This window comes from Pleuronectes platessa, chromosome 4, assembly GCF_947347685.1.
Source record: "Pleuronectes platessa chromosome 4, fPlePla1.1, whole genome shotgun sequence".
Lineage (NCBI taxonomy): Eukaryota > Metazoa > Chordata > Actinopteri > Pleuronectiformes > Pleuronectidae > Pleuronectes > Pleuronectes platessa.
In genome coordinates this window covers 10,424,297-10,450,171 of record NC_070629.1, presented here as the reverse complement: position 1 = coordinate 10,450,171, position 25,875 = coordinate 10,424,297, and the positions used below count along the sequence as shown (strand labels likewise).

The window sequence follows — 25,875 nt, the reverse complement described above, 5'->3', positions numbered from 1 at the left end:
TATTCCATTAGATGTCCTAGTAAAATAACAGAATACAGCGTAGATTAAATTAGCATATATTAGATTAGTGTTGCTTTTTAAATGTTTGTTGTTTTTTTGGGCTTCATTTCGGTGATTGGTTGCTAATCACAGCAAGCAAAAAGAGAGCTTGTCTACTTACAGTCACTTAGCCTCTCTCTGCTCACAGCCTTTATTGTGGATTAATTATATTTGCATTATCCAATCGCTCAGTATGGTGTCTAAAGCAAACTGTGTCTGCCAGTCTGGAGACAGGGCAAAGTTGGCGCACATCCCAAACCTCTGATGTTTATGGGCGAAAGAGTGAGAACTAACAGCTTCTTTGCCAAATCTGTTTACTTTTATTTATCGTCTTTTTCCCCCTCTCTCTCCTTTCTCTGTCACTCCTTGTCTTCCGTACATCTCTTTCTGGAGGTTGCGAGCCTGGTGTGTGTCTGAACGTTATCAGCCATGGCATCGGCAAATGTTACCCTGGAAAATCAGCTGCACAGCGCACAGAAAAACCTGCTGTTCCTCCAGCAGGACCATGCCAACACGTTGAAGGGGCTGCACGCAGAGATCCGCAGATTGCAGCAGCAGTGCACAGGTGAGCACCGTCTCATGTTCCCACAATTCATCCCCTCATGCTGCTGAGGAAAAAGCAGCACATTTAAGAACGTTGCATGAGATATCTGAAAACAACAGCGTAGACAATAGATGCCCTTAATGGCCTTGGTACCAAATTAAAACTGATGTGCTGTGGTGCCACTATTAAACCTTTTAGAGAAAGGAAAAGGACTTGTGGGAAATGCACTCAAGCCTTAGCGAGCACGCCCTGCACTGTGGTGATGCAACATGGAAAAATGTGCATCGATTGCACCACTAGTAATATACACTGCCCCTAAGGAAGGCAAGATGGTCACCCAGTTTAAAGAAAGAAAAGACAGTGTTCATTAGTCCTGCTTTTCTGTATCCTTGGCTAACCTGTCACCAAAGCTGATGTAGAACTCTCTCTAATCCTGTTAAATGAACATTCCACCTTATGGAAATCCCAGACATGTTTTCCCCAAGCATGCATCAGCGTTAGTTAGGCTGTCTTAGGAGCATGCTGTTTGTTAGCTGCCGTGTTGCACCTTCACATGACACAGACATGTGAGTAACCCTGTCGGTTTGTTTTCTTCACAGACCTGACATATGAGCTCACTGTGAGAAGCTCTGATCCCTCAGGTAAGCAAACATCATTCTGTATAGAACACAACCACATTCCTTTTCACCAGTGACATTTGATTCCTTGTGCCATTAGCGATAATAATCTGATAGTTTAGTTTTACTTTAACACACACAAGTGGAAGTGCTTCATATCGTGGAAGTGCACAGCAGCAGCAGACAAACTCTACAACAGAGCGACTTATAAATCTGTTTCTGTAGAAACAAAGCTCTGTGTCAGTGGACCGGCCCGGGAGCAGAGAGCTCTGTGTGTTTCCTGGTAACAAAGTCCCACCCAGGAAGCAGTGCATTGTGGGAACCCCCCCACCACTGTTCATTAATGCTCCAACTACTCATTGCCAACTGCCCCTCCCCCGTTGTTACCATGGCCATGACATAGAGTCACAACACTGATCTGATTCAGACCCGGCTCCACTGTCTCCTTGCTGGCTTGATGTACTGCACAGCACAGCAGAGTTCCGTCAAGGAGCCCCCCCCCCCCACCTTACATGCAGTTCAGTGTATGTGCAGGCTCATGTGTGTAAGGGAAGAGGAAGCATGTTGCACCTCAGCGGGAGTCACAGCATTTTATGAGCTTTCTAGCGTGGCCCAGATCTGAGTGATGCTGCAGTCCAAGGCACTATCATGTTAGTGTGGCGCATCTCAGAGATTGGAGTGCAGGAAATGAGATTATCTGTCACTGCGCTAATGCACAGCCTGCAACCTACTTAGTGCTGCAGGGCTCAGCTGCTCCAGCTGGGGTAAAAATTGAACAGCTCCCTTTTCAAAAATGAAGGGAAAACAATAATCAGAGTAAAGCAACCCTCCCGCTGCTAGAAATAAGTTTAGGAATTGTAAACCACCGATCATATTTAATTTCATTTTTGCGTATATGCAGACATGGCTGTAGCTGGGTGGGGCAGGGTGGGGGCAGCAGTAATGAAGGTCAGAGCAGGGCAGTGCCGTTGTGTCTATAGACCTGTAATTTGAGAGTCCTCTGTCCACTGCAGATGAGTCTCCATAGGATCATAATGCGTGTCAGCTGACATTCTCAGTGTCTGCACTTAATGCAGCTGTGGTTAGCTCAGTCTGAGGAGGATGCGTGTCTCTGGGTGTGTATTTCTGATGTGCACTCATTTATGTGTTTACTTCAAGTATTCGTCTGTGCAAACACTTAAGAGCTGCTCTTTGATTGCCCTTTCCTGTGTGTGCAGACAGCAGCGAAGTCCGTTGCAACGAGCTGCAAAGGAGGTGTGAGGAGCTCGAAGTTGAGCTCAAGAAGAAGGAGGACGAGAACACGGAGCTGCTCAGGGATCTGGAGCAGAAGAACGCCATGATCTCTGTCCTGGAAAACACCATCAAGGAGAGGGAGAAGAAGTATTTGGAGGAGCTTAAGATGAAGAGCCACAAGTTGGCCATCTTGTCCGGGGAGCTCGAGCAGAGAGCGAGCACCATCGCTTACCTTACCTCACAACTTCACGCCACTAAGAAGAAGCTGTTGGCCGGCAGCTCCTCAGAGGCCAGCCCCAACGTCAGTCCGGTCACATCATACAAGCCCACGCCGCCTCCATCCAAGGACAGACAGCCTGAAACCCCACGTCGCCGTATGAAGAAGAGCCTCTCGCAGCCTCTCCACCCAGAGTTGACAGAGGTGTACAAGCTCGGCCAGGACGGCAGGCGGCTAATTTTGCGGGAGACGGTTGATGCCATGCCTGACCCCACTCCCTTCCTCCAGGCTGGCAGAGAGTCTCCAGAACCTCAGGTTGTGCGTGAACGGCCTGCTGTCATCCCTCCCATTGCATCTGAGCGCTCCCCCATCCCTCCCCTGGGTGCCATGGCAAGCCCTCGTCACAGCCCCGCTCGAGACCGCCAGTACAGGGCTCACGTGGGCGTGGCGCACCGCATCCCCCATGGCACCCCTCCCCTGGCCCTGCCGCAGGCAGAGCTGGAGACACTGGCCGTGGACCAGGTCAATGATGAGAAGGTTGTGCGGAAGCGCTCAGGAGCCGACAGGACAGTTTGAAACTGCGCCGCTAAAATGCACATTAACATACACACATCTACTGTACATGCACTACACTGCAATAGCAGGAATGAGTCTGACCCACTGTGTAGCCTGCTTTTTACACAACATTGCAATGTAAAAGAAAATAACAAGATGATGATTTTGTTTATGGTACTCCATAAAGAGTTTTTCTTAATATATAGTAGAAAAGGACTACTTTAAAGCATGCCAAATGTTTCTTAATACAACCCATTGAGATCTTGTATTACACACAGGTTGTTTTCTTTTGCTTTCCCTCCATGTGGTGCACACAACCAACTCTCGGCCAAATATCTGCACCAGTGCCTGCTTGACCGGTTCATTCACGAGCTGCGTAGTGTAGTCATGGCTATAGCATATCTCTGTCCTCTACGTCTTCTCAGCAACTGTCTGGGCGCATCAACAAACTATATAACAAGATGTCTGCAGCTGCGTAGGAATAGAATTGAAACGATGAAACGTAAATGCTTCCAAAACATCTTCTTGTGATATCAGTATAATACTATTACTGTAGGTACGAGCCGCATAATGTGCAATTGAAATCTGCCGGTTGTCAAGGTGGAAGAGCTGTAATTTCACCCTGCATTTGTTGACTGGTGAGAAACAAACACGTTTGGATGCAGTATGTAACGAGATGAACAGGGAGTCTGTTTGTGTGTGTGTGTGTGTGTGTGTGTGTGTGTGTGTGTGTGTGTGTGTGTGTGTGTGTGTGTGTGTGTGTGTGTGTGTGTGTGTGTGTGTGTGTGTGTGTGTGTGTGTGTGTGTGTGTGTGTGTGTGTGTGTGTGTGACATTGAGAGAAAGTGAGTGTGTGTGTTTCGGAGAGAGACAATGAAGGCCAGTGTGAGAATTAAGTTTGGGCTTAAACAATATCCATTGATGTTATTTGTGATAAAAGGGCATTTTTGAAAACAGTGCTGTAGTAGAAATTTGATATATGTTATTATTATTGATAATAACCTGTACTTCATAAAGGCTGTACATTTGTAACGAATTCTTTTTTTTTTAATCTATTGTTTAATGGAGAACACAAAAGCACCTCAGTAGTTGCTGCACCACCAACTCGATGGTAAAATTATAATCACTCAATAATCTGCTTTTCACATTAACACCACTTGTCCTTGAAGTATATGAATCAATACAATAAAGCAGTGCTTTTTTGGTTTGGTTACATGATTTCTGTGTATAATGGTGATACAAATTTTAAGGAGAAGACAACATGAAGCTTAAAGTTTGGGGCCATTGCAACATGTTCACTGAACAACTCTTGATCCTCTTGAAGATATGAACGGAAATCTTCCGCCAGGTATTTTCTCATTTATTGTTTTGACGATGGTTGACAAGGGAGTGATTAATGAACAGTTATAACATTATATGTGAAATCAATGAGCTGCTCCCATGGAAAAATGTGAGGATGAAGAGTTTTACTATCGTGCACTTCAAAACTGCTCATAAGATACGATACATTTATTGATCCCAAAAACATGCACAATAACACGACATGCAGAGTAGGGAAATTTGTCTTCTGCTGTCCCATCTGGTGAACATCACAGGACACACAGAGCAGTGGGCAGCCATGCACAGCGCCCGGGGAGCAGATGTTGGGGGAGTAAGGTGCCTTGCTCAGGGGCACTTAGACAGTTGGGTTAGGGAGAGTGCTCTTTGGACTTTGGAACAGATCCAGGTGTTGTCCTGGCAGGTATGTTGTATTGTCACCGCGAGGAATCGAACCAGCGACTTTCCAGTCCGATGTCCGTAACTTTCTGCCCATAGTCCAATTATTCTGCCACTAGTTCACCGCCTCTTATTAAGGCAATAGAGACCATCATGCACCAAAAACCTTTCAGTTATCTTCATTTATAAGGTTACGTTTCCCTTTCAAAAACATAAACGTCATGTCCTGACTCTGAAGAGTTTGTCCCTAAAAAGACAGACAAAAGTGTATTTCAGCTGTTTATAAAGCTGTGTGTGTAGTTCAAGCAGTTGGCCACTTGGTGTCACTCAAACAGTAAAAGCTGGGTGATAGAGGTGCATGGAGAATAGGACATATCACCAGTATCCATACAAACAATATGCAGCTATTTTGTGTGATATGTCATTAAACGTGTAAGTTTGTTCCCCTTAACTGAAAACAAATGGCTTAAATGCTCAGATACTGTCTGATAACTAAATGTTTGGAGAACGTTGGTCTCCTCAATAAACTATGAAGAAACACACAAAGGGCTCTCCTGTTAACTTACCAGAACCAGGATATATCTGCTGATTGTAAAACTCTGAGACTCTAAACTAAAGCACATTCTAAATCAAAATAATTTCTGAATAAACACCAAACTCACTGAAAGCAAGAGGACATTTGATAGGAACACTTTGTAAATCTTGAAATAATAGTATCCCTGCTGAGGATTTGGCAGGCAGAGATAAATCTGAATGTCTCACCTTTGATTATATTATATAGTCTTTAGTGATATGTTGCATTTAAATGTTATCTGCCTTTCAACCCTCCAGCATAGTTGAAACCTGGTCTCTATTTCAACCTGTTCTGCTACAAGTCTTTTCTTGTCATATTTCCAATAACATTTATTTGAAGACTTCAGTCTCCTGATCTTCAATTTCTCTGTAGATGCAGAGTAAGTGTAGAGTGTTCATGTTTGATAGTTGATTTAAATTGAACTGCGCATGTTTTGCAATAATTTGTATCAGGTCAAAGATATTGTGCACGAAGCCTGACAATTCAGTAGCAGAGCTTTCTTTACTACATGTGAATCCAGTTTATAAACACTTAACATTAGAAAGAATGAATTGTTAATATAATATTAACGTTTTTATTTTTTAAATGTAATAGATTTTAAAAAAGAGGTTGGGTGTTACACTATCAGTAATGTTCATTTAATATTTCTGTCAGAAATTTCTGAATGATAGTGACCCCTGTTGGCAGAGGACTGTAAATTCTCAGATAGTAGCTGTTTTGACAAAAAGAAAATACTCATAGTATCCTATCTTTATAAATATGTATAAATAGTTATGTTAAAAATATTACATTCAACAATGATTGATTATTGAATAATATGTTCATATTATGATCTGAATCCATTTAGTAGAATCATCTCTGACAGTTGAATATGCACATTTCCCTGGAACAACCAAAGTTTGGATATATGTGGAGTGTAGCTCCTCCTCCTCAGCTCCATATCTGCTCATGAAAGATACATCAACAGACAAATGTTTAAAATAAACTTTATTCTGAACAAGATATTTGGTTTGACTCACTTAAAGGAGACGTCTCAATTCACAAAAATACAGTATGTTGTGTTGCAGTGGGTTCAATTATACATATGGTTGTTATAAAGCTTTTGGCAGAATATTCTGTTCATATTTACAGTTCAGAAGGCCACTTAATACACTTTACAGGACTGTCAATGAGGGACTTTTACTATCAACAGACACATTAAACCAGAAACGCAGTTCTCCTCCTATTATTGTCAAAAATACCACAATGCATTCCTGATGGTGATGTCATAATGAAGAATATTTGAAAATGTTAAAATGCTTTGACCTGAGAGCCTCCAGATATTGATAATGAAGCAGATCTCAGAGCTGTCAAGTTCAATTTTAATTAAAGTTGCTTTATGAAAGATTTATAAGTTATTTTTGGGATGTAACCACAATAAGCGGATTTCTTTATTTTCATTAAATGAAGGAAAGTCTCTTGTTTTTTAATCTGATATTTATTTTTCAACTATCATTTCAAATCTAATTATGATTTACCAAATTGCTTATGTTGTACTTAAGCGCTTCAGTTTAACAAAACCTCTATGAATTATGGCTAACAGAATGTTTTTTAAGAGACACTTAAATATATTTCTTGTTGAAATGTTAATGCAGAGAGATGTCATCACTGTTCAGGCTCTTATCTCTTCGCAGGCGATGTCATTTTCTGCAGCTGAAAGCCTGGACAGAGAGGTGACAATGGGTTACTTACAAACATTTAAATGACATTTTGAGATTTAGAAAAGGAGAAATCTGAAAGTGCAAACCTGAATCTGTAAGTGTTAACTGATTCAACTCCTCCTCCAGCTGCTCAGTGGTAATATTCAAGAGTCCGTGAGGTACGTCAGGGAGGGAACTGAGCAGGTCACCAGACAGATCGGACTCCCCGGAGGGTTGCAGGCGGTTTGTTGGAACATCAGGTAAATCTGCGATTGGTTCTGACTTTGACTCGTCCAGCAGAGACTTCAGTTCTTCTTCCAACTCATCCATGTCTTCATCTACAGAAAAGAACATGACAAATTTAGCTCTCAGTGATATTCATACAAACAATCCACTGTATAAGACATATGGCAGTAACATAAAGGCATACCTGCGCTGGTCACACCACTGGATAGAGTTTGATTCACCTCATCTTGGGTGTCACATAACTGGAGAAATTATAGAAAAGATCTATTAAGGTGCTTAAGACAAAAATTCTATCAAAATGATAAAATACAGCGATAATTGTACTAAAATCGATTAATACCTCCTGGATTTGATCCACAAGGTTCTCTGCACGTTCCACAGTCACGTCCTTAAGAGAGACTCTGAGGGCTGACACTCCAGCCTGATATGCTTGAATAACCTACAGACAACAGCACAGACAGCACACACTGTGGGTACTGACAATAACCTTTAAAGAAAGAGTGTTGATGACAGGACGTTTTTTACCATCTTATCAGTCTGTGATTGGGCGATTCTGTCCAGGATTCCTCGGATTGTCTCCATTTTGGCAAATAAGTTGTCTGCCCTCTTCTCTACCCTCTTGCGGCCTCTCAAACACCTCAGGGCCTGTGGAATAGATGATGAATGTAACCAGCTGCACTGACTGGATCGGAGACTTAGTGAACATTTGTTTTATGCAAGTTAAATTGGTAGAAACCTGAGATTTTTTTCCTTCCGACAGCAGACGCTTTGCCTCCTCTCTGCACCTGCACGTAGATAATGTCAAGCAATTAGAGTCTTACTGAATGCAGTGAAATCCATCTTGCCTGGCTCAAACTCCAATGCCTGGAAGTGGATGACTCAGGAATCAAGTTGCACACAAAGCACAGGTTGTTTCAGAGGATGAGCAATTTTTTAACTCTGAATATATAATATACCATCTTAAATGTGATTCTTTGAAATAATAATATAATATGATGAATCCAAACTCTTACAGGTTCAATACCACTGACTTTAGTCAAACTGACTGCCTTGGTTACAAATCCTTACCAGTTTACAACTAAACATTCTATGAGAAGTTCATATCCTGGTTGACGACTTACTTGTCAGCCTCCAGGCCCAGTTTCTCCACCCGCTCCCCCAGCAGCTTCTCACTGTGCTGGAGCTGGTAGATTCCGATATCCACATCACTGACTGGAGAGACGCGGTCCTGCCCTGGCAGACAAAACTTTACAATCTGTGGGGAAAGCACAGAAAGAAAGAGAAAGATTACTAACCAAAGACACCTCTAAATACTACAAATGAACAGTTTTTGGACTGACGTTGTCCCACTTCATACCTTCTCGCCTTCATGCAGTGAGACCAGCACTTGTTTGTTCCTCTGCAGCTGCAGGAGAGCCATGCACAGGGTGCTCTCATCAGCACAGACTCCAGAGGAGAGAGTACAGAGCTCTTGAAAAGACAGAACCGAGCGGCTTTCAAACTCACTGCCCCTGTAGACCCTGAGCAGTTCCGCAGCTTTCTCCTGGAAAACATAGGATCAATTAGAATATTATAGCATCTGCCAACTTTATGGTCTCATTAAGATAAAGGAGACAGAAAAAGGAAGACCTATAAACAGTGATTTTGAGTCACTATGAGTGAATAATATAATACGTCATTGTAGATACATTATCAAAACAATACACACTGAATAATACAGAAATGCATTATAATAAAAGGCAATTAATTTAATAAAAAGTGATGTGGTCCTACTAATCACAAAAGTGCATTTTAATTATTATATAGGATGTTTTTGTCCGATTTTGTATCTGTTTTAACCAATCTAAAGTGTCTTAAAGAATTGTTTTAAAGTACTTAATATAAAATATATCCAAAGCAGTTTGCATATCTAATATATAACGTTTTTGTTTAGCTGCATATGAAATCTGACTTAGTGTAATGTGCTGCTACAATATAAATGTTAGCAGACGATAGCAAAAGGAACAATCATTTACATTTAATGTACAGTAGCTTACTGCAATAACAGAGAGCAATATCATGGAGGCTCAAGTTCTAGGACACTGCTGCTGCATCTGAATCCCATTGTTTACAGACAGTCGGTCGGACAAACCTTCACCAGTTCGATGACAACAAACGACTCCTCCGGATGGACCCTGCTGCTGCTGCCCAGCAGAGTGGAGAAGGTCCACTTCAGGGGCTTCACCAGCAGCAGGCCCACCCCCCAGGACACCCAGCCACAGTCCACGTTAGCTGCGAACTCCGACTCCCTCTGGATCTTCCCACACCTGCCGGGAGAAAGCACGCAGACAGTGGGATAAACACGCGGACTGAGCCTGATACGTGGGGCGCAGGGAGCTGCGTCTACCTGGACATGGACTGGAGGACCTTGGCTAAGCCCAGCGGGGACTTCTCCTTCCTCCTGAAGCTGTGGTTCAGCTCCTGCAGGCGGACACACACGGAGCCCTGGTGCCTGCAGCTGCTCAGGACCAGAGCCGTCCAGAAGTCCGTCTTACTGTCCCAGTCCGTCGTGTCCACGTCCCGGTTCTCCTTGAAGTCGGAGAACATGAAGTTCATCCGCTCGTCGTCGTCCCAGTCCGGTGGCAGCGGCATGTTGGCGGAGTTAGACATTTATAGGAAGCTAAACTTTAGCTGTAGACGTAGCAACACCCAGCAGGCAGGAAGTGGTACCTAATGTTGGCTGGTTCAGAACCAGGGGAGTGTTGTGTTAGCTTAGCTTAGCTGTCCTCACCGGGAAACAGAAACCTACCAATGACTGTCACTGAGCTCAGGGTGTGGAGGTGGATGTTCGCTCACATGTCGCTGCCACAGAAAGCTCACCTCCGCCCGGGGCATCACAATGTGGCTAACAGCTAGCGTCTCACATGTCAACAACAACACACGGCGGAGCCAGAGCGCTTCATCGGTCAGCTCACGACCGTGCGGGAGGGCGGTGTGTAGTCATGTACGTGCCATTTCGTTTCTTCCGCCCAAGCAGAAGTACTGAATCAAAAATGAAGCGCACCCATGACTCTTCGAGAGCACGAGGATCGATGAGATTTTCTCTTTCACTTGACGTTTTAATAATTTGTTTTCTGCACGTTCTTTTTCTTTATTCATCATTATATATGTTAGAATAAAATATGTTATATTATAATTGTATTTGTGCTACGTATGTATAAGTGTTATTTGGCTTTTTCTTTGTGAAGCACTATCTATCTGTCTGTCTGTCTTGTTGTGTCTGCTGGTGTTCTTAATGCTGTCTGAAAAGCAGTTAGAACCACATACACAGCAACAATTAGATACAGCTTGTGACTGTGCATTGAGAAAGAAGATGACATTGGAGGGTTTAATATTCATTCTCTGATCTTGTTATAGTTACCACAAATTTCCTTTTTGCATAGAATGCCTATTGAATTGATTAACTGGTCTAATTGCAATAAGTTATACAGGCAAGAGTGCATTTTTTTATTTTATTTCCCATGTTTTCAAAAAAAAATTATAGTCTGTGTCTTAAACTGAAAGAATATTTGGGGATTTGGAACTATAATCAAATCAAGGAATGTTTCATTCTAATATTAAACGATAAAAAAAAGAGCAAAATTTAAATCAGTTCACATTATCATTCAAATGTGGGGGCCTTTGTTTAGTCTGCTCAGGCCATGGTCCCATCTTATTATTGCATAACAAACATTGAATCCAAAACAGATGAAAACTATCTCGTATACAGAGATGAACACAATGATTTAAATTATTGCAGTTGTAAGTATTGCTTGCTTTATCATGTGTACAGCATCATGCAAAAGGCTACACAGTTAAACTACACCGTGTAATTTACAAAACCTCCATAGTTTTACAGTTAGATATAATTTCCAGTGTCATTCAGTGAATAATTCAGATGATGCACATGCACATCATTTTCACATTAGTAAAGTACAATATACAACACAGTACTTTCAAAAATACATGGCTTAGACATGTGTTTGGCAGAACAGAAGCGGTGATATGATGACACTTATGTCGGCATGTTAAATGTTCACATCATTTCATTCATATTTTAAGGGACAGTGCATAAAAAGAGATTAATCATCCAATCAGTTTCCTCTCTTAAAACAACAACTATAACAGCAGGTCTTTAGTTACATGGCATAAACATTTTTGCAGTCTTTCATTTATTTGGCACATTATATACTCAGCGACTGACTGTACTGTAACATGTCTACTTGGCGCTGAGATCCACCAACAGGTGCTGGTAGGCCAGGGTGCTGCCTTTAAAGCTGGCGGTCAGCAGAATGTCCTTGCTGTCAACGGTGACCAAGCTGAACGCCCGCGGTGCTCTCATGTTGAGCTCCTGGAAGGGCTGAAAGCGCTGCGTGAGGTCGTCCCACAGGTAAACTCTGGAGAAGGAGAAATCACTTCCAAGAATGAGGTACTGGCGGAGGCCCACAGTGAAAGGATACACAGACATCGAGCCCCGAGATGGCAGAGTCTGGATCTCTATGAAACGCTGTCCTTCCCAGCGGAGGATCTTGGAGTCACCGATGAAGCGCGTGAGGCAAAGGTAGAGAACTTTCCTCACCCAGAAGTGTTTGACCATCTGCACGTCAGCCAGCTCTGTGATTAGGGAGTGGAAGGCAAACTGCTTCTGGCTTCGGTTCCACTGGTAAACCACTGGGGGTTGAGAGGCGCTGGAGAGGATCAGGTGAGGCTTTCCCGCCACATCGAGGAACTCCACGTGGGTGTCCCGGTGCCAGGGATGGAGGGACTGGTGGGAGTAGAAGCCGTTGCTGTTCCAGCGATAGATACTGGTGGAGCCTGCCTTGGAGCTGTCTGCTACAATGAAGTACCACTCTTCATCCAGCTGGAACGTGTCCACAAAGTTGGGCTTCCTCACACGAGTGGTGTCTATGTCTTGGATCTTCACAAAGCGCAGCGGACCCTCTTCCCACCTGTGACAACATCAAAAGTTTGTTGTGTTCCTGAAGCTTTACAAAATGAAGGAAGTTTGGCCTTTGTTTAAAGTTAGATGAGAGTTTTGATACCACTCTCACGTTACTTATAATAGCATAAAGTGAAATGGGACATCTACACTTGAATTAGTCTAGAACACAATCTTCTGTAAAAAATAAGATTAACTTACACTTAATTTTTTTTGTTGCTTTTGTTATCTATGGACCGAACCAAACTTTCCCTCTCTCTTGTAATAATAATAATAACAAGAATTATTAAACCTATCAAAAAAGTAATTGCATAGGGCTTCACAAAGAGGACAAATAAAGACTTAAGGCCAAATGATCAAGTCTCACTTGTAGATATGAGATCCGCCAAAAAGCTGAGCCACCACCATGTAAAGTGTGTTGTTTATCACCACAGGTTTGCAGTACACAGCAGAGCGAGCTGCAACACACAGCAGGAAAAAGAAAAATTACAATTTGTTTTTTAGACATGGATATGTGCCATTTTTATTCTTTCCTAATAACTTACAGGTGATGTTGTGAAAGCTCCTGAAGTTCAGCTCCACATGATCCCACACATACAGAGTACAGAAGCCTGACTCAGGCTGAGCGAAGGCCACAAAGTGATCTCCCGCAAACTCGTACGTCTCCACAGACACAGAGTGGAAAGGGAAGGTTTCATACACTGCAAAATCTAAGGGAAGGAAAACCAGTGTGAGAGAAGTTAGAAACCAGGAAGTCATGTTGTGGCTTCAGATCAATCACAATGTTCAGCAGAGACCGAGTAAAACCTGCACTGATGCAGCTGAAGTCTCGTGGTAAGAGGTCGTGGATTCTGCGTCCCTGGAATTCAAAGGGGCTGGCACAGTAGATGGCAGGAACAGAGGTGTTGGTCCTCTCCATCCAGTCCACCAGCCACTTGATTTTACAGTCACAGCGGAAAGAGTTCCCCCGCAGGTCTCTGAGGAACACACAGACAAAAGAGAGAGTATTAGGTAACAACTAAATCAAAAAAGATAAATACTATTCTCATTATCTTTCTTTTTCTCATTCCTATTGTTCTTTTTCTAATTTGTTATCATAATTATTCCAAAGTATTACTCTTATGATTTTCATTCGAGTAACAAGTCTGACGGTGCTTTACTATGACAGTTAAACACCTGTTCTGTACCTGTTCTCTTTCCCACTCTCTTTCTTCTCTCTCCCCTATTTTCTCTGCTCACCCCAACTGGTCGAGGTTTCTTTTCTCTCAAGCGTTTTCTGGTTGTGGGAACTCCTGGGTTCCTCTGTATGGTCACGATATTAATATGTTAAAGGCCTTGAGATAATGTTTGCTGGCTCAGTAGAGATAAAATTGAAATTGAAATTAAACATCAAAATCTTACAGGACGTAAAAAAAAAGTAAATCAGCATAGTTTAAATCAGAAACAAGCCACACACTTGAGCGAGACAGACGAGTGCAGCGGTCCACTAAAGCCCCAGGGAACCCAAGTGGACCAGTGTTTTGCCGTGACACACTGTCGGGGCAGAGCTCTCGGGACGTCACTGTTTTAGATTTCAGCGTGGGCTCACTTACAAATCTGTGAGGATGTCTAGATGTTTGAAGAGATCTCTGGGCAGCTGCTGCAGGTTGTTATTTGAGAGGGATCTGAAAGGAACAGAGGAAACAGTCATGTCTGGCTTGTCGAGTCTGTTATTGCCAAAGAATCTCAGCGTCTTCGCCCGCGAAAATACTCACAGATGAGTCAAGGATTTGAGTCCTCTGAGGGTGTACTTTGACAGAGCCTGGATGTCATTATTCTCAATGAACCTGGGAGGAGAAGGAATTGCTCATACATGACAGAGTGATAGCAGAACATTTTATAAAGCCGTTTCTGTTTGTATTGTAATGATGAGAATACAATAAGAGTGGGATTTCGTGAGTCATTAGTTCACTGCGAATCTTAAGGAAAACGTAGATCTGAGTTGGCAACATATGAAGATAATGCAGAAAAATAATTTTGATTTGTGTATTGGCCACAGAAAAGTTAAAGTTAAAGTTAAATGACTCTTAATGGTGAAAGCCCATGTTCTGTCTTTGAGTAATGTGATAAACCGAAATACTGCGTGCTGCACCATCTGATCCTGCCCTGTCTTTGTATTATTATCTGTTGATAGTTGAGGACATACAGCATGTGCAGATGTTCTGGGGGTGGCTGGATATGAAAATATGACTTATTAGCATTCACAGACAAAGACACTGTGCCAAGCCAGAAGTATGGCCACCACAGAGAGCTGCACACTCCAGGCAATCAGCTAACTACTCGGTAAAGCTCATCAATTCCACAGGAGGGAATATGCAGCTTCATCACACTACAGCTGCAGTGTGCTCACTCCTGCAGGAGGATTTATTTTCAGGTTTGCTCTTGGCATTCTTTGCTCTACTGCAGAGTCCGATCCTTATTAAATCTTACTGACTCACATTCATTCAATGCAGAAACAAACCTGCCGAGACTCACTGTGACTAGTCATTCACAAAAACAAAGGATACAACATATAGCTAAAAAACTCAAAACAAGTGCACCTAACCTACTTAGGTCCAACTGTAGTATACTAGTAATTGTTGAGATATAATGTAGGGGTGGCTCAAGAAGAGGAGAGTCACAGTCATAAAACTGACTCACTGACATATAGAATAACATCTGTTCAAACTTTTCCAAACATATGAGGTCATGCAAGACCAAATTAGGCCGTAGCAGCAACACGCCTCAGTGTATTGACCTCAGCAAGGGTCATATTACGGCTAAACAATAGTAACCTTTGATTTGTAGGCTTAAATTTGCAACCACAGTGAGGATCTTGGATTCAGTACCATAAGGTGAGACACTCACAGGTACTGCAGGTGAGACAGACCAGCGAAGGCATCATCAGCGACTGTGGTGAATGTGTTAGAGTTCAAGAGCCTGCAGAAAAGAGGGAATAATGAAACAAATCATCAAACCATACTGATGGTCTTGTGTGTGTCTAACTAAAAAGTGAAAATTAAGAGATGTTTAAGAAGAAGAAGAAAAATACTAGTTGTTGTCTCGATAAACATTCACAGCATATAAAGAAAACTGAACTGCTGAACTATAAGATAAACACAGTTTCCAAAGACACACAAGGACACTCTTGTGATTCCTTCTGAGGAGACAAACAGGCCTTTGTCTTTTGGAGCACAATTGAAGGGAGTCAGTCATCGGCAATGACACTGATACAGAGCCACTTTACACTTATTACTGCTATGTCACCAGTGCGTTCAATAACCATTCATTTCCAGCTGCTCAAGTCCTGTTATTTTCACTGCGAAACAAGAGACGTCTGAGTGAGTGACAGTATCAGCCGTGTGGAGACGTAATTGAGATATTAGGTTGTGTGACTGTATTTACAGATAAGGGCAAACAAGCTGGTTATTAGACAGATACTGAGTTAAAACATTCGGTCGAGTGGAGGAACTCACAGGAACTGTAGCAGGTGAAGGTGTGAGAAAGCTCCCTCTGGGATTGTAGTGAAGGCCGCGTTCACCATGGTCCTGTTCAGACAACATCAGTTATGTGTGACGTCATGTGTTTCATAGTGGAACATTTCTGTTATCAACATTAATCATGTCATTTTTCATACCTTCTTGTCTCAGGACACTCCTAGCTTTACAGTTCACATATGAAGGGGAGTATTTTTTCAAAACTAGGACACATAACTTCCTTCTCCACTTCTTTACTTCTTCTCTACTCTAGAATGAGGGCACCTCCATCAGCCCGTGCTCCTGTATTCCCTTGACTCTTTAAACCCAGTGTTCAATCCAGGGGCAATGGAAGTCAATATGAGATGAAAGGGGTGGTCTTGACCTCCCCTTCCCCTCCCATCAAGTGCTAATCTATCCATTTCATTATACACACTCCATTTATCGAGCGCACTCTCTTCAAGATGAAATCTCTCAGAGGAGAAGCAGGTCTCCTGCAGAGAGATACTGAGTCTATTGTTAGTATTCCTCCCTGGAGCTCAGCAGGATTTTATTGCTTTGCTCCCTCAACTTAGTTCAGCATCAATCAGAGGGACACTCTTTTTTTATTATCATTATGTCATTCTGGCTGCTCAGCATCTCTCTGTGAATGCAAATTCACTGCATCAAGGAACAAGAAACATAGAAACATATATATTCAGTCCTGGATAGGACAAGTAGGGTTTTTTATGCATCATTACATAATGGAGGCTGACATCAGGGATGTAGCCATCTGTACCAGCCTACATGCTGCTGAGACAGGTTATCAGGCTTTTAGTGAAAAGCACACACAATATTTTAGTTTCTACTCACAGAGAGATGATCCCAGGGGGGAAGCTCTTGGGGATGGCCTTGGTGTCCACACAGAAGGCACTGTCTTTGGTGCAAGAGCAGGTCGCAGGACAGCGGGGTATCTTGGGGGCTCTCTTGGCGTTCAATTCCCTCGGTAGGCAGAGATACAGGCACAGGAGGGACAAGCAGATCAGCCTCATCCATCTAGGTCCCAGCTCCATCATCCTTAGGCAGGAGCAGGAAAAGGGAAGCTGTGAGAAGTGAGGTTTTTGAAGTTTCTCCTTAAGTGGCAACGACGGTCAGGCTGCCCACAACCCCAGCAGCTCTGATGATGCTGAGCACAGAGTTGAGAGAGACAGCAAGAGAGAGAGAGAGAGAGGGTATGAAGTATAGGTATGGTGTATCCTGGGTGGGTGTGGGTGCTCTGCAGCCTCCCTTGGATCTGTGCAGCCTCTGTAGTGCACACTGCAGGAATGACGAGCAGGGCTGCTCTCTCCGCACTACGACCTGTGGGCAGCGTCGCTGACAATGAATTATTTACTGTGAAAAGCCTTACAACAGCTGCAGCAGGCAGAGGGGGAGATGAGGGGATGTGTGGAGAAGGGAGGGTCGGTGGATGGGGGGGTGGGCCACACATAAGTGCTGATGTGAAGATTGTACCATCAGCAGTATGTGTGTTCTGCTCTTATCAGGTGTCAAACTGCTGCAGTCATGAGAGAACACAAGGGAACGTTTGTTAATGTATTCATGTGTCAGTGTGTGCGTGTGTCAGTGTGTGCGTGTGTGCGTGTATGGTAGGGAGGCTTTATATTTTTTGGCTGTTTCCGAGCAGCAACCAGTGCTGTTGTAGGTACAACACACAACCCCCCCCCCCCCCACACACACACACAAAAACACACACAAGCACACACAAACACACACACACACACACAAACCCAATCAAAATACAAAGATGATCAGTTCACTTGACAATATTCACACATGATTTTTATTATTACAGTCTTGTGATTATTATGATTAATAGAAGTTAAAAACTATGATGGAAAAATTATCTTCTCAGGCATCAGATAGAGTTAAATTATTATTTTGTCATAATAACAGCACGGGGGTCGGCATGGTGGTGCAGTGTTACTGCTGTCGCCTCACTAAAACAGGGTTTCTAGTTTGAATCCCAGCAAGACTCAGGCTGTGTGTGGTTTACATGTTCGTGTATGCAGGAGTTTTTCTTGGGTACTCTGGCTTCCTGTTCGTTGGACCCCTGTGATACGCTTTTAGCCTGTCCAGAGTGTACCCCACCTCTTGGCCAATGATTGGCCCATTGAATTAGTCATGTTCAAACAAGGTTGAATTTTTTAGATGATCCAATATGCAGAGAAGTAAAAACATCCCTAAATCAGGCAGATGCATTCAATCTGGAGAGCAAAAAAGGTTTCTTGTTTAAGATAACACGTCTGAAAAGATGAATCTGCCTGGTGGTTCTCAGTACTGGGATATGACAGGAGGGGGCGCTGTTGGCCATATAATAAAGTGCTTAGAGGGCAATGGAGTAGTCGGCGAGTGGCTGAATGTCAGAGCTGTGGCCTCAGTGCCAGGCATCACCAGCCTCCTACACAACCACTGTGTTGTCACAGACTGACCCTGCTACGTACTGTCTGTCACCTCTCACTGTTACAACACAGCACATAGCACAGGGACATTTGTACATATATGTAATCTTTATTTTTCTTCTTTTCTTCTTTTCTGTTTTCCTGCTTTCTTTCTTTCTTTCTTTCCTTCTCTCTTTTTTTCTTTCTTTCTTTCTTTTTTTTCTTTCCTTCCTTCCTTCTTTCCTTCTTTCTTTTTTTTCTTTCCTTCCTTCCTTATTTCCTTCTTTCTTTCTTGATGGATGAAAGGTGAAAAAGTGTCTTCAAGTTCTTTGTTAGATGTTTTCTTTGCCTGGAGACAGTTTGATGTTTGTCCAAACACTCTTGTGTTTGTGAAGTGAAAAAGCGTCTGAGCTTTAAATCTGTGAATTCAAAAGTGAATCAGTCACAAGATTCTGGGTGGTGTCTCCTTTTGGCTTATCCAGTTAAGGAATGCCGTTTCCTGTGCAGCAGCTACTTAAAAAAAAAGAAGGTTTTATCTTCTTTTATTCTTTGCCCCAGTGTGTTTGCGTGCTGCTCAGCTCCTCTATTCTAACTGTGTTTGTGGTTTTATGTAAGTCATGCTCAGTGAGGAGCAGTTAATGCTGGAGCTTATTCCTTTGCAGAGCTCCACCCAATCCAAATCTCCGGTGGGAACCAGCGTAATTGCATGGCACAGAGAAGGGAGCATGAAACAGCAGCTGGAGACCCGGAACATGCCCTGTGTGTGAGGAATCTGAAATGCTGCTGAGATTAACCCTCTCAATGCTTCCTATCAGAGTCAACTTAACTTAATCACAGGTTTCAGTGCAAAATGCTGTTTTTGAAGAATGTGCTGTGTGGAATGAATCTGGGATCACAATAAAGCAGGATTATGTCTTCAGAATGTTAATCTGCGTATTGAATGACTGATCAATATTCAGAATCTGCAAAGTTTCTGTGCTAAATATTGCAGGAGGACGCTGCAGTTCTGGAAAAACCTGCGGCAGGAGATCCAGCAGGTCTCAGCTTGTTTCTCTTGGTGTGGTGAAAACACAGATAATTACAACCAGCTCTGACTTGTTAGTCAGCTCCTTAAATTTCCTCTTTGAACATGATTAAATTCACTTAATATAATATGGTTAATTATCTCGACCAAAGACTGTAAACAGATGGAAGACAGGATAGCTCCTCAAAAGTGAAGCCATTATATCATAATTCCCACCTGGTGGCTGGCTGCAGTACAGGTCCAAAATCTGGCCTCCTCCATGTTGGTGGATGGGACATTGGGCAAACTAAAAAGTACATGTTGAACACAATTTTGTTTTCTCACTGGGCGCCATCCCCTGATTGATATTGTGCTGTCCGGGATATATAAGCTTAATTTCTGAATAGTAAGAGGAAGTGGTGACGTGTTGACCAATCTTTTTGTACAGTCCATGATTTGTCCCCAGTGCTGCTTGCAGATCAAACCTGGAAAGGCCACTGACCATTGCCGACATAATTGTATAAATAATATACAAATATTCACTGTAAAACTGAGATGTGGTTAATTGATACCAGGTACATTGTAGCTTTCCACTTTTACTCAATAACTAATTACTTTCAGTGACGATTTTAATTTTGTGCATGTCCCATCCACTAACAGAGGAGGTGGGCTTTATGACATGTACCGCGGCCAGCCACCAGGTGGTGATCGAGAAGCGTTGGCTTCACTTTTAGGTCGCAGTCATGTCCTCCATCTTTATATACAGTAATTCATTGTGCTTCTATTAGCACTGCGGCCTCAACACATTTCTCCTTTAGGTCCTGTATAACGTTAACAGCTGTGCCTCTGGAGCTGCCCTGTTTCATATCAACTTTTCAGGTCATAACGACAAGTTCAGCCAAGTCACCACTCACTCTGAGAGCTCAACAGTACAAGGAGCTACTTGGCCAAGCTGAGTCTGGCCAAAAAAAATGTCGTCAAACATCACAAAGTGTTCCTGTCTCCTGTGCCAGATGTTCATTACATCCTCCGCTGTCTGGCACGTATGATTTCTAAAATCAGAGCTTTTCACCTCTGTGTGTGCTGTTTGGACAGCTTTAAGTCTACGTCACAGCCGCTTTTAACACCGACTTTGTTCGCCCCGGGTTTCAAACCCACATCCCTATCCGATTATGGGCCAAGGATCCTGAAAAGGCCTCTCTGTCTGTCTGTTTCCATTTCTGTTTAGCTTTCAGAGTTTGGCCTCCTGGCTGCACAGGAAGCCGGAAAAGCAAAACACGGAGAAAAGCAAAAATCTGGTTTCACCTCAGTTCTTTTCAGGGAAAATCCCAACAGCTCCAGGCAACGTGTCTCACACAGGACCCACAAAGGTGTTGACGCTTCAGTCAGACATGTGCGCACACGTTTGTGGTGCGTCTATACTGTAGGTACTGTACGGCTGGAGATATGGAGACACAATCCGCCCCACCTCCACATTCTTTACACAAAGTGATCAACAGAGGTGGACAAGGGTACAGATAAACCGGTGACTAAATCATTAACTTCTGAGTTAACTGAGGCTACTGGTGGATGGACGCTAGTGAGTCGGTGAAGTTTCAGGACAGCTTGACGTCACATGTCCTACCTAGTGAGTCAGGAGCAAATAATGCATTCACACGTGAGCCAGAAATTTAATAAGGTAAGTGTTTGTCACAGGCCCTCCTGAGGCACAAATCTGTCATACCTGACGAGTCCGTCTTTAATGAGCAATCGCATGGCTGCAAAAACCCGCCAATAAAATTGGCAATTATTTCATATTAGACAATAAATGTTGCGGCGTTGGATAAGTCAGGGGGCCAAGGCAGGCTGGAGGATGCCTTCAGGACTTTGTGCCTCGCTGTGCCAAGAGAACAACCATCACAGAGCCTCGCTCTGTAAGTCACTGGAAGGTATGTCAGCCAATCTCATCCCGCGCTCAATTCAATTAAAGAGAGTACAAAGACATATGGCTCAGGGGGGAGTGATATGATTAGAGTCCTGAGCACGATGACATTCTGCTTTGATTCATACCCACTCTTCCTCTCTGGTCACTCACAGCGACCATGCTGCCCTCCAGCAGAAACACCCGATGGTGGACTGTCCTGTCCTCAAGGGGCTTTAAAAGGCCTCCTGAACTAATCCCTCACCATCAACAGGTCATATTGTCACTATCTTCACAGTTCAAATTGACAACAGCCATGAAACCCACAAGAAAACACACAATCTGTGTGTTTTGTTGCCCAGCACGCTGACATTTTGAGACTCAGGGGATCAGGAGAATCCTCCAAACCGAAGGCAACGCTGCTATCTTAGTTTTCAATCAGGACAATGCAGAGGAGCAACTGTACCCCGGCCCTCCATGCACCCTCGTGCCTTGAGCCAAGCTGCCATAATGGACAGGCGATACGCCTCTTGGGACGGGGATGTGTCAAAGGAATGCGTGTGTAGGTATCCGGCCGCCTGTGGGGACCGCGGAGAAAGGCCCAGCGCACCAGTTGATCCTGTTTGATAAAGGCCCTGACAGACCCCGATTATATGTCTCAGCCTGGAGGAGGTGTCTGTGTCTCATTCCTGCGCTGAAGAAAGTTGATCTGGTGGGAAAGAGGCGGGGCCGTGCCTGCGGGGCGTCCGTTTTTGTACGGACGCCAAACGCACACCTTGTCGGGCAGACACCCCCACCGCCTGCCACCCCCCTTCCCCACCCGCCCCTGCTAGCTTGACACCAAACAAACATCCTCGCCCGTCTCATTTACCCGACCACACCCGGGCCTCCAGACACCATAAATAGCAACTCCACGAAGCGTGTCAGATATATATTTTTCTATGAGAGGGCAGAAACATCTCTGATTAAGTTTGTCGGTTTGAAATTGTAACCTGTAATGGCACACATATTCAAGTGCTCCTCGGCTATTGTGATGAGGAGAAAAGACGAAAAAGGGGGCCGCGGCTCCCAAACAGTAGTGAGACATGCAGTGAGTGACAGGCCATGCCCCACGCTGACCCCTTCTATCCATGTTTGTTCCACAGAGCAGCCAGGGCACCGGGGAGCTGTCACAGAGACAGCCATCCCACAAACAGGGGTCTGGGCCCTCTGTGGAGACACGGACATCAACAACCGGAGAGCACAAACAAAGAGAGAACGCCGAGTGCCTTTATCTGTCATTTCTTCTTCGGGAGGCCAACAGAGGATTCAGCACCAAGAAGTCGACGAGCACTGACAGAATATTTATATCATTAAAAAGATTGCATATTTAGTTCTGCTGCAAAACAAGTCCCTCCTGAGTGAGCTGCACCCAAAACCTCAGCGGTCACATGTGGACAATAAGCAGCTGTTCATCATCTTAACTATTGTAGACGAGGGTGGGGAATCTGTCACAGTGAGCAAACAACAGAAAATTAACATTCCTCCTGTTTTGAAATCAGCAGCGGAGCTAAATCTGTCTGCGGTTATCAACTCCCTTAACTGTCTGTGGTCTCTTGGTTTTTTTTTTCTACAAATGCAGCTCAGCAAGGAATACCAGGACAAGAGACTCGTCTCCTTCACCTTGAACATGGATACTGGCCAGAATGATATTCATGAGTTCCAGTGTAGTGCTGCTTAACCCTCTTCTCTCTGTCCCTTCATGTGCTTTGACACCTCCCTATTCCACTAAACCCTCGTCCTCCTGCTTCCCATAAATAATCTGTTCATTTGTCAGGAGACAGAGGTGCACAGTAGCAGGCTGTTGATCCTGTTTCCTGGACACAGACACACAGACACAGACACACACACACACACACACACACACACACACACACAGAGCCGTGTCACCATGACTTCAGAGGACATTTCATTGACATACATTGATATCCCCAACAGTTAATCTACCCTTAACCATAGTTACTACTTACCCAACCCTAACTAAAACCTAAGGTCGTCCTAACCTTAACCTTACCATAAACTAACCCTAACCAAAAGCTAAGCCTTATCTAAACCTAAACTTAACCATAACCATAACCTCAAACTAAAGTTAAACCAAAATCAAACATAGCCCTTCAACAAAATCTTTGTACATTTTTTAAGCTTCACTTTATGAGGACTTGCTTTTTGTCCACATAATGTGACATTGTAAACAGATGTATGTCCTCATAACACAAGTAATACCTGAGCCACATACACACACATGCAGACACACATGTGCCATCATTACCACGTCGTCATCCTCCCTGTACCCTCTCTCCTCTGAATCCGTGAAGCTGAGAAATGAAACCTGATTGACGACGTGTCTCCTGCAGGGTGGCAGGGAGTTGAAGGGCAGGTCATCTGTCAGGTTGTGTCGGGCTGGAGATTAATGCCGCGGCCCGGGCTTTTCTCTAGACCTGGAGATGATGCTCCCCGAAACGGAATAAATCAAACCATCTCTGGTAAACAAGACGCAGACCACCGAGCAGAGATCCGTGCTTCCCCATCTTGCTCATATTACTGACTTTCAGGAAAGTTACTCAGTCTGCAGATGACGCATTCATTTTTTTTTTTTTTCAAGATGCAGAAATGTGTAACTACGAAATGAATTATGTTTCCTCTTGGAAGGTTTCACTCCCGCCATTTTGTGCCACACATCATGTTGAGTCACAAGAGGCAGATTTAAAGCTGTGTGCAGTCATTAGATGGATTGTTACACACCCTCAGCCTGTCAGACACATTCAATCAGTCTGAGCTGACAAACAATATGGAGGGGGGGAATTTACAACTGTTTTTGTCATTATTTCTTAAATCTGTCATCACCATTAATACCAGTGGTAATACCAACAAAAATAACGTGAGATAAACAGCATTACAATGACTATTGTGTAATTATACTGGAGGTTCTATAGGACCTAGTGTTTATGATACCACCTCACTGATCCATCCTCATGTTAAGATAATGAAATCGACACAGGTCTACCAGTAGTTATTTCTTACTTTTCAGATTTGAAGATAATGTTTTAATAATCCCAACCTTAGTTCTTTGACTAAGACTGAAAATGGCTTCATAGCCCAACTTTTAAACAACTGCTCTCTAACCTGTTCTAAACCATTTTTGTGAGGTTGAGCAGAAAATATCTTTCACTTTTCAAGACATTTTTTATTTTTATCATAGGGGAACAACAGCTGTAGCTAAGTGACAGCTTTATGATGAATAACCCCCCAAACACTGCTTCCTTGTTTTAAACTGCCATGAGCCATCAAAAATATTTACTGGAAATCTTCTGTCCCAAGTGCTACTTAATGTGTTAAATATGTTAAGTATGAGGTACTGTAATTTATGTTATTCTTGTAATGGGTTTGTTGAACTGTATCCAACTGTGATTGAACTCAGTGCACTGCAGATTTACTGTTATTTGTTTTTATGTGTGATCTATGTTTTTTCCCCATGCAAACAAAGATCCCTTGGTCATTTCGTTCATCCGCGGTTTCCAGCAATCCTGGTAAGAACCATGTGTTAGGCTGTTTCTGCTGGTCTAACACTTTTAGGCTCAACTTCCCGAATTCCAAAATCAATTTACAGTTCCTCCGAATCAGTCATCAGACGGTGATTTCCCTCTCAAAACAAAAACAGGACATAGCAGCCTGTTTTAATTGCATCTCACTGATAAGAAGCTGCTAATTAGATGCTGTCAAAGCCCCCAACCATATCTCCTAATAATATGATGCATCACCACCAGAGCCAAACAGCGACTGAGCCGTCATCAGAGCACAGTCTCTGCAGCGACACCGGACGATGAACTTTGCTCCACCAAACTCTTTCTGTACCATCTGTCAGAAGTGATAATACCCTCCACCTAACACCACCTCTGCTCGCTGCTCCGCACCATTAGCAGGTTATAAAGCAAGGCCTCTCCTGTCCTTTCTGTTCTTAAATAAGAGCTCTTCATCATCACCTGAACCACGGCGCACACAATACTTTTTATTACTCCCCGTTTCCAGGAGTGGATGATATTTCTCCCCAAAACAAGGTTGTGTGTTTGTTTGAATCCTTGGCAGTGTGGCCTGGGAATCTGGAGGTGACAGACGTGACCTTGTATCCCTGAAGGCCATGACATGTGCCGTCGGTGTTCACTTACAAATCCCAGCAGCGTGATTCATGTGACTGCTGGGATACAAATGACACGATCTGTTCTTCGACTTACTTAATAAGCTGCACTCAGTCCCTGCTGTAATATAGTACATGCAGACTGCTGACTGCATTGACCTGAGCTGCAAAGGCCGGTTTTATAAAGGGTCGAGAGCCGGTCGCACCGCTGATTTCAGCCTGTTGCGTGGAGACTGCAATCCAGGTGATGAGTCAGCCAATGGCAGGAAGCCAGAGCCACACACAGGCATCAAGGTTGGTGCGACTGATTGATGGAAGCGTTGCACCAGCACTTGCCAAGCCATTCACACGGACATAAATTACATGTTTACTGCCGGCTGTGGCTCTCCAAGCTCGCCAACATGTCTTATGATGTCAGCAGCGCATTATCATATTTAATCAGCCCCCGGCCACCCGTGTTAAATGGGAGGGGGATTGAAGTGGCCATTGCCGTAAAGATGATTTACATCACAAAC

General features: G+C 43.5%; 3 protein-coding genes across 3 annotated transcripts; 1 reads left to right on the top strand and 2 right to left on the bottom strand.

The window, feature by feature from the left end:
- The first annotated feature begins 468 nt into the window (after window positions 1–468).
- Window positions 469–3,226, top strand: ccdc92 (coiled-coil domain containing 92). Its single transcript, XM_053421768.1, has 3 exons — window positions 469–604; window positions 1,183–1,242; window positions 2,430–3,226. Exons 1-3 carry the CDS (start codon window positions 469–471, stop codon window positions 3,224–3,226), a joined length of 993 nt encoding a protein of 330 aa, XP_053277743.1.
- A 3,237-nt stretch (window positions 3,227–6,463) lies between these two features.
- chmp7 (charged multivesicular body protein 7) lies at window positions 6,464–10,368 on the bottom strand. Its single transcript, XM_053420392.1, has 10 exons — window positions 9,805–10,368; window positions 9,550–9,724; window positions 8,776–8,961; window positions 8,540–8,673; window positions 8,155–8,203; window positions 7,944–8,063; window positions 7,759–7,857; window positions 7,603–7,660; window positions 7,280–7,510; window positions 6,464–7,193 (listed from the first exon to the last, which is right to left on the bottom strand). The coding sequence occupies exons 1-10, from the start codon at window positions 10,065–10,067 to the stop codon at window positions 7,153–7,155; spliced, it is 1,356 nt and encodes a 451-aa protein (XP_053276367.1). The 5' UTR covers window positions 10,068–10,368; the 3' UTR covers window positions 6,464–7,152.
- Window positions 10,369–10,954: 586 nt separating this feature from the next.
- On the bottom strand, window positions 10,955–16,950 carry lgi3 (leucine-rich repeat LGI family, member 3). Its single transcript, XM_053421021.1, has 9 exons — window positions 16,722–16,950; window positions 15,870–15,941; window positions 15,262–15,333; window positions 14,130–14,201; window positions 13,968–14,039; window positions 13,183–13,352; window positions 12,921–13,085; window positions 12,743–12,833; window positions 10,955–12,385 (listed from the first exon to the last, which is right to left on the bottom strand). Exons 1-9 carry the CDS (start codon window positions 16,922–16,924, stop codon window positions 11,656–11,658), a joined length of 1,647 nt encoding a protein of 548 aa, XP_053276996.1. The 5' UTR covers window positions 16,925–16,950; the 3' UTR covers window positions 10,955–11,655.
- Window positions 16,951–25,875: the final 8,925 nt, after the last annotated feature.

Excerpts from the sequence above, each read along its gene's own strand:
- lgi3 (XM_053421021.1), bottom strand. The coding sequence starts at position 16,924 with ATGATGGAGCTGGGACCTAGATGGATGAGGCTGATCTGCTTGTCCCTC. Across the intron at positions 15,942-16,721 it reads CCCCCTGGGATCATCTCTCT|GACCATGGTGAACGCGGCCT; the intron begins GTGAGTAGAAAC and ends TTGTCTGAACAG. Across the intron at positions 14,202-15,261 it reads CTGTCTCACCTGCAGTACCT|GTTCATTGAGAATAATGACA; the intron begins GTGAGTGTCTCA and ends TTCTCCTCCCAG.
- ccdc92 (XM_053421768.1), top strand. The coding sequence starts at position 469 with ATGGCATCGGCAAATGTTACCCTGGAAAATCAGCTGCACAGCGCACAG. Across the intron at positions 605-1,182 it reads ATTGCAGCAGCAGTGCACAG|ACCTGACATATGAGCTCACT; the intron begins GTGAGCACCGTC and ends TTTTCTTCACAG. Across the intron at positions 1,243-2,429 it reads AGGTAAGCAAACATCATTCT|TCCGTTGCAACGAGCTGCAA; the intron begins GTATAGAACACA and ends ACAGCAGCGAAG.
- chmp7 (XM_053420392.1), bottom strand. The coding sequence starts at position 10,067 with ATGTCTAACTCCGCCAACATGCCGCTGCCACCGGACTGGGACGACGAC. Across the intron at positions 8,962-9,549 it reads TTGTCATCGAACTGGTGAAG|GAGAAAGCTGCGGAACTGCT; the intron begins GTTTGTCCGACC and ends TATGTTTTCCAG. Across the intron at positions 7,661-7,758 it reads TTGTGGATCAAATCCAGGAG|TTATGTGACACCCAAGATGA; the intron begins GTATTAATCGAT and ends TAATTTCTCCAG.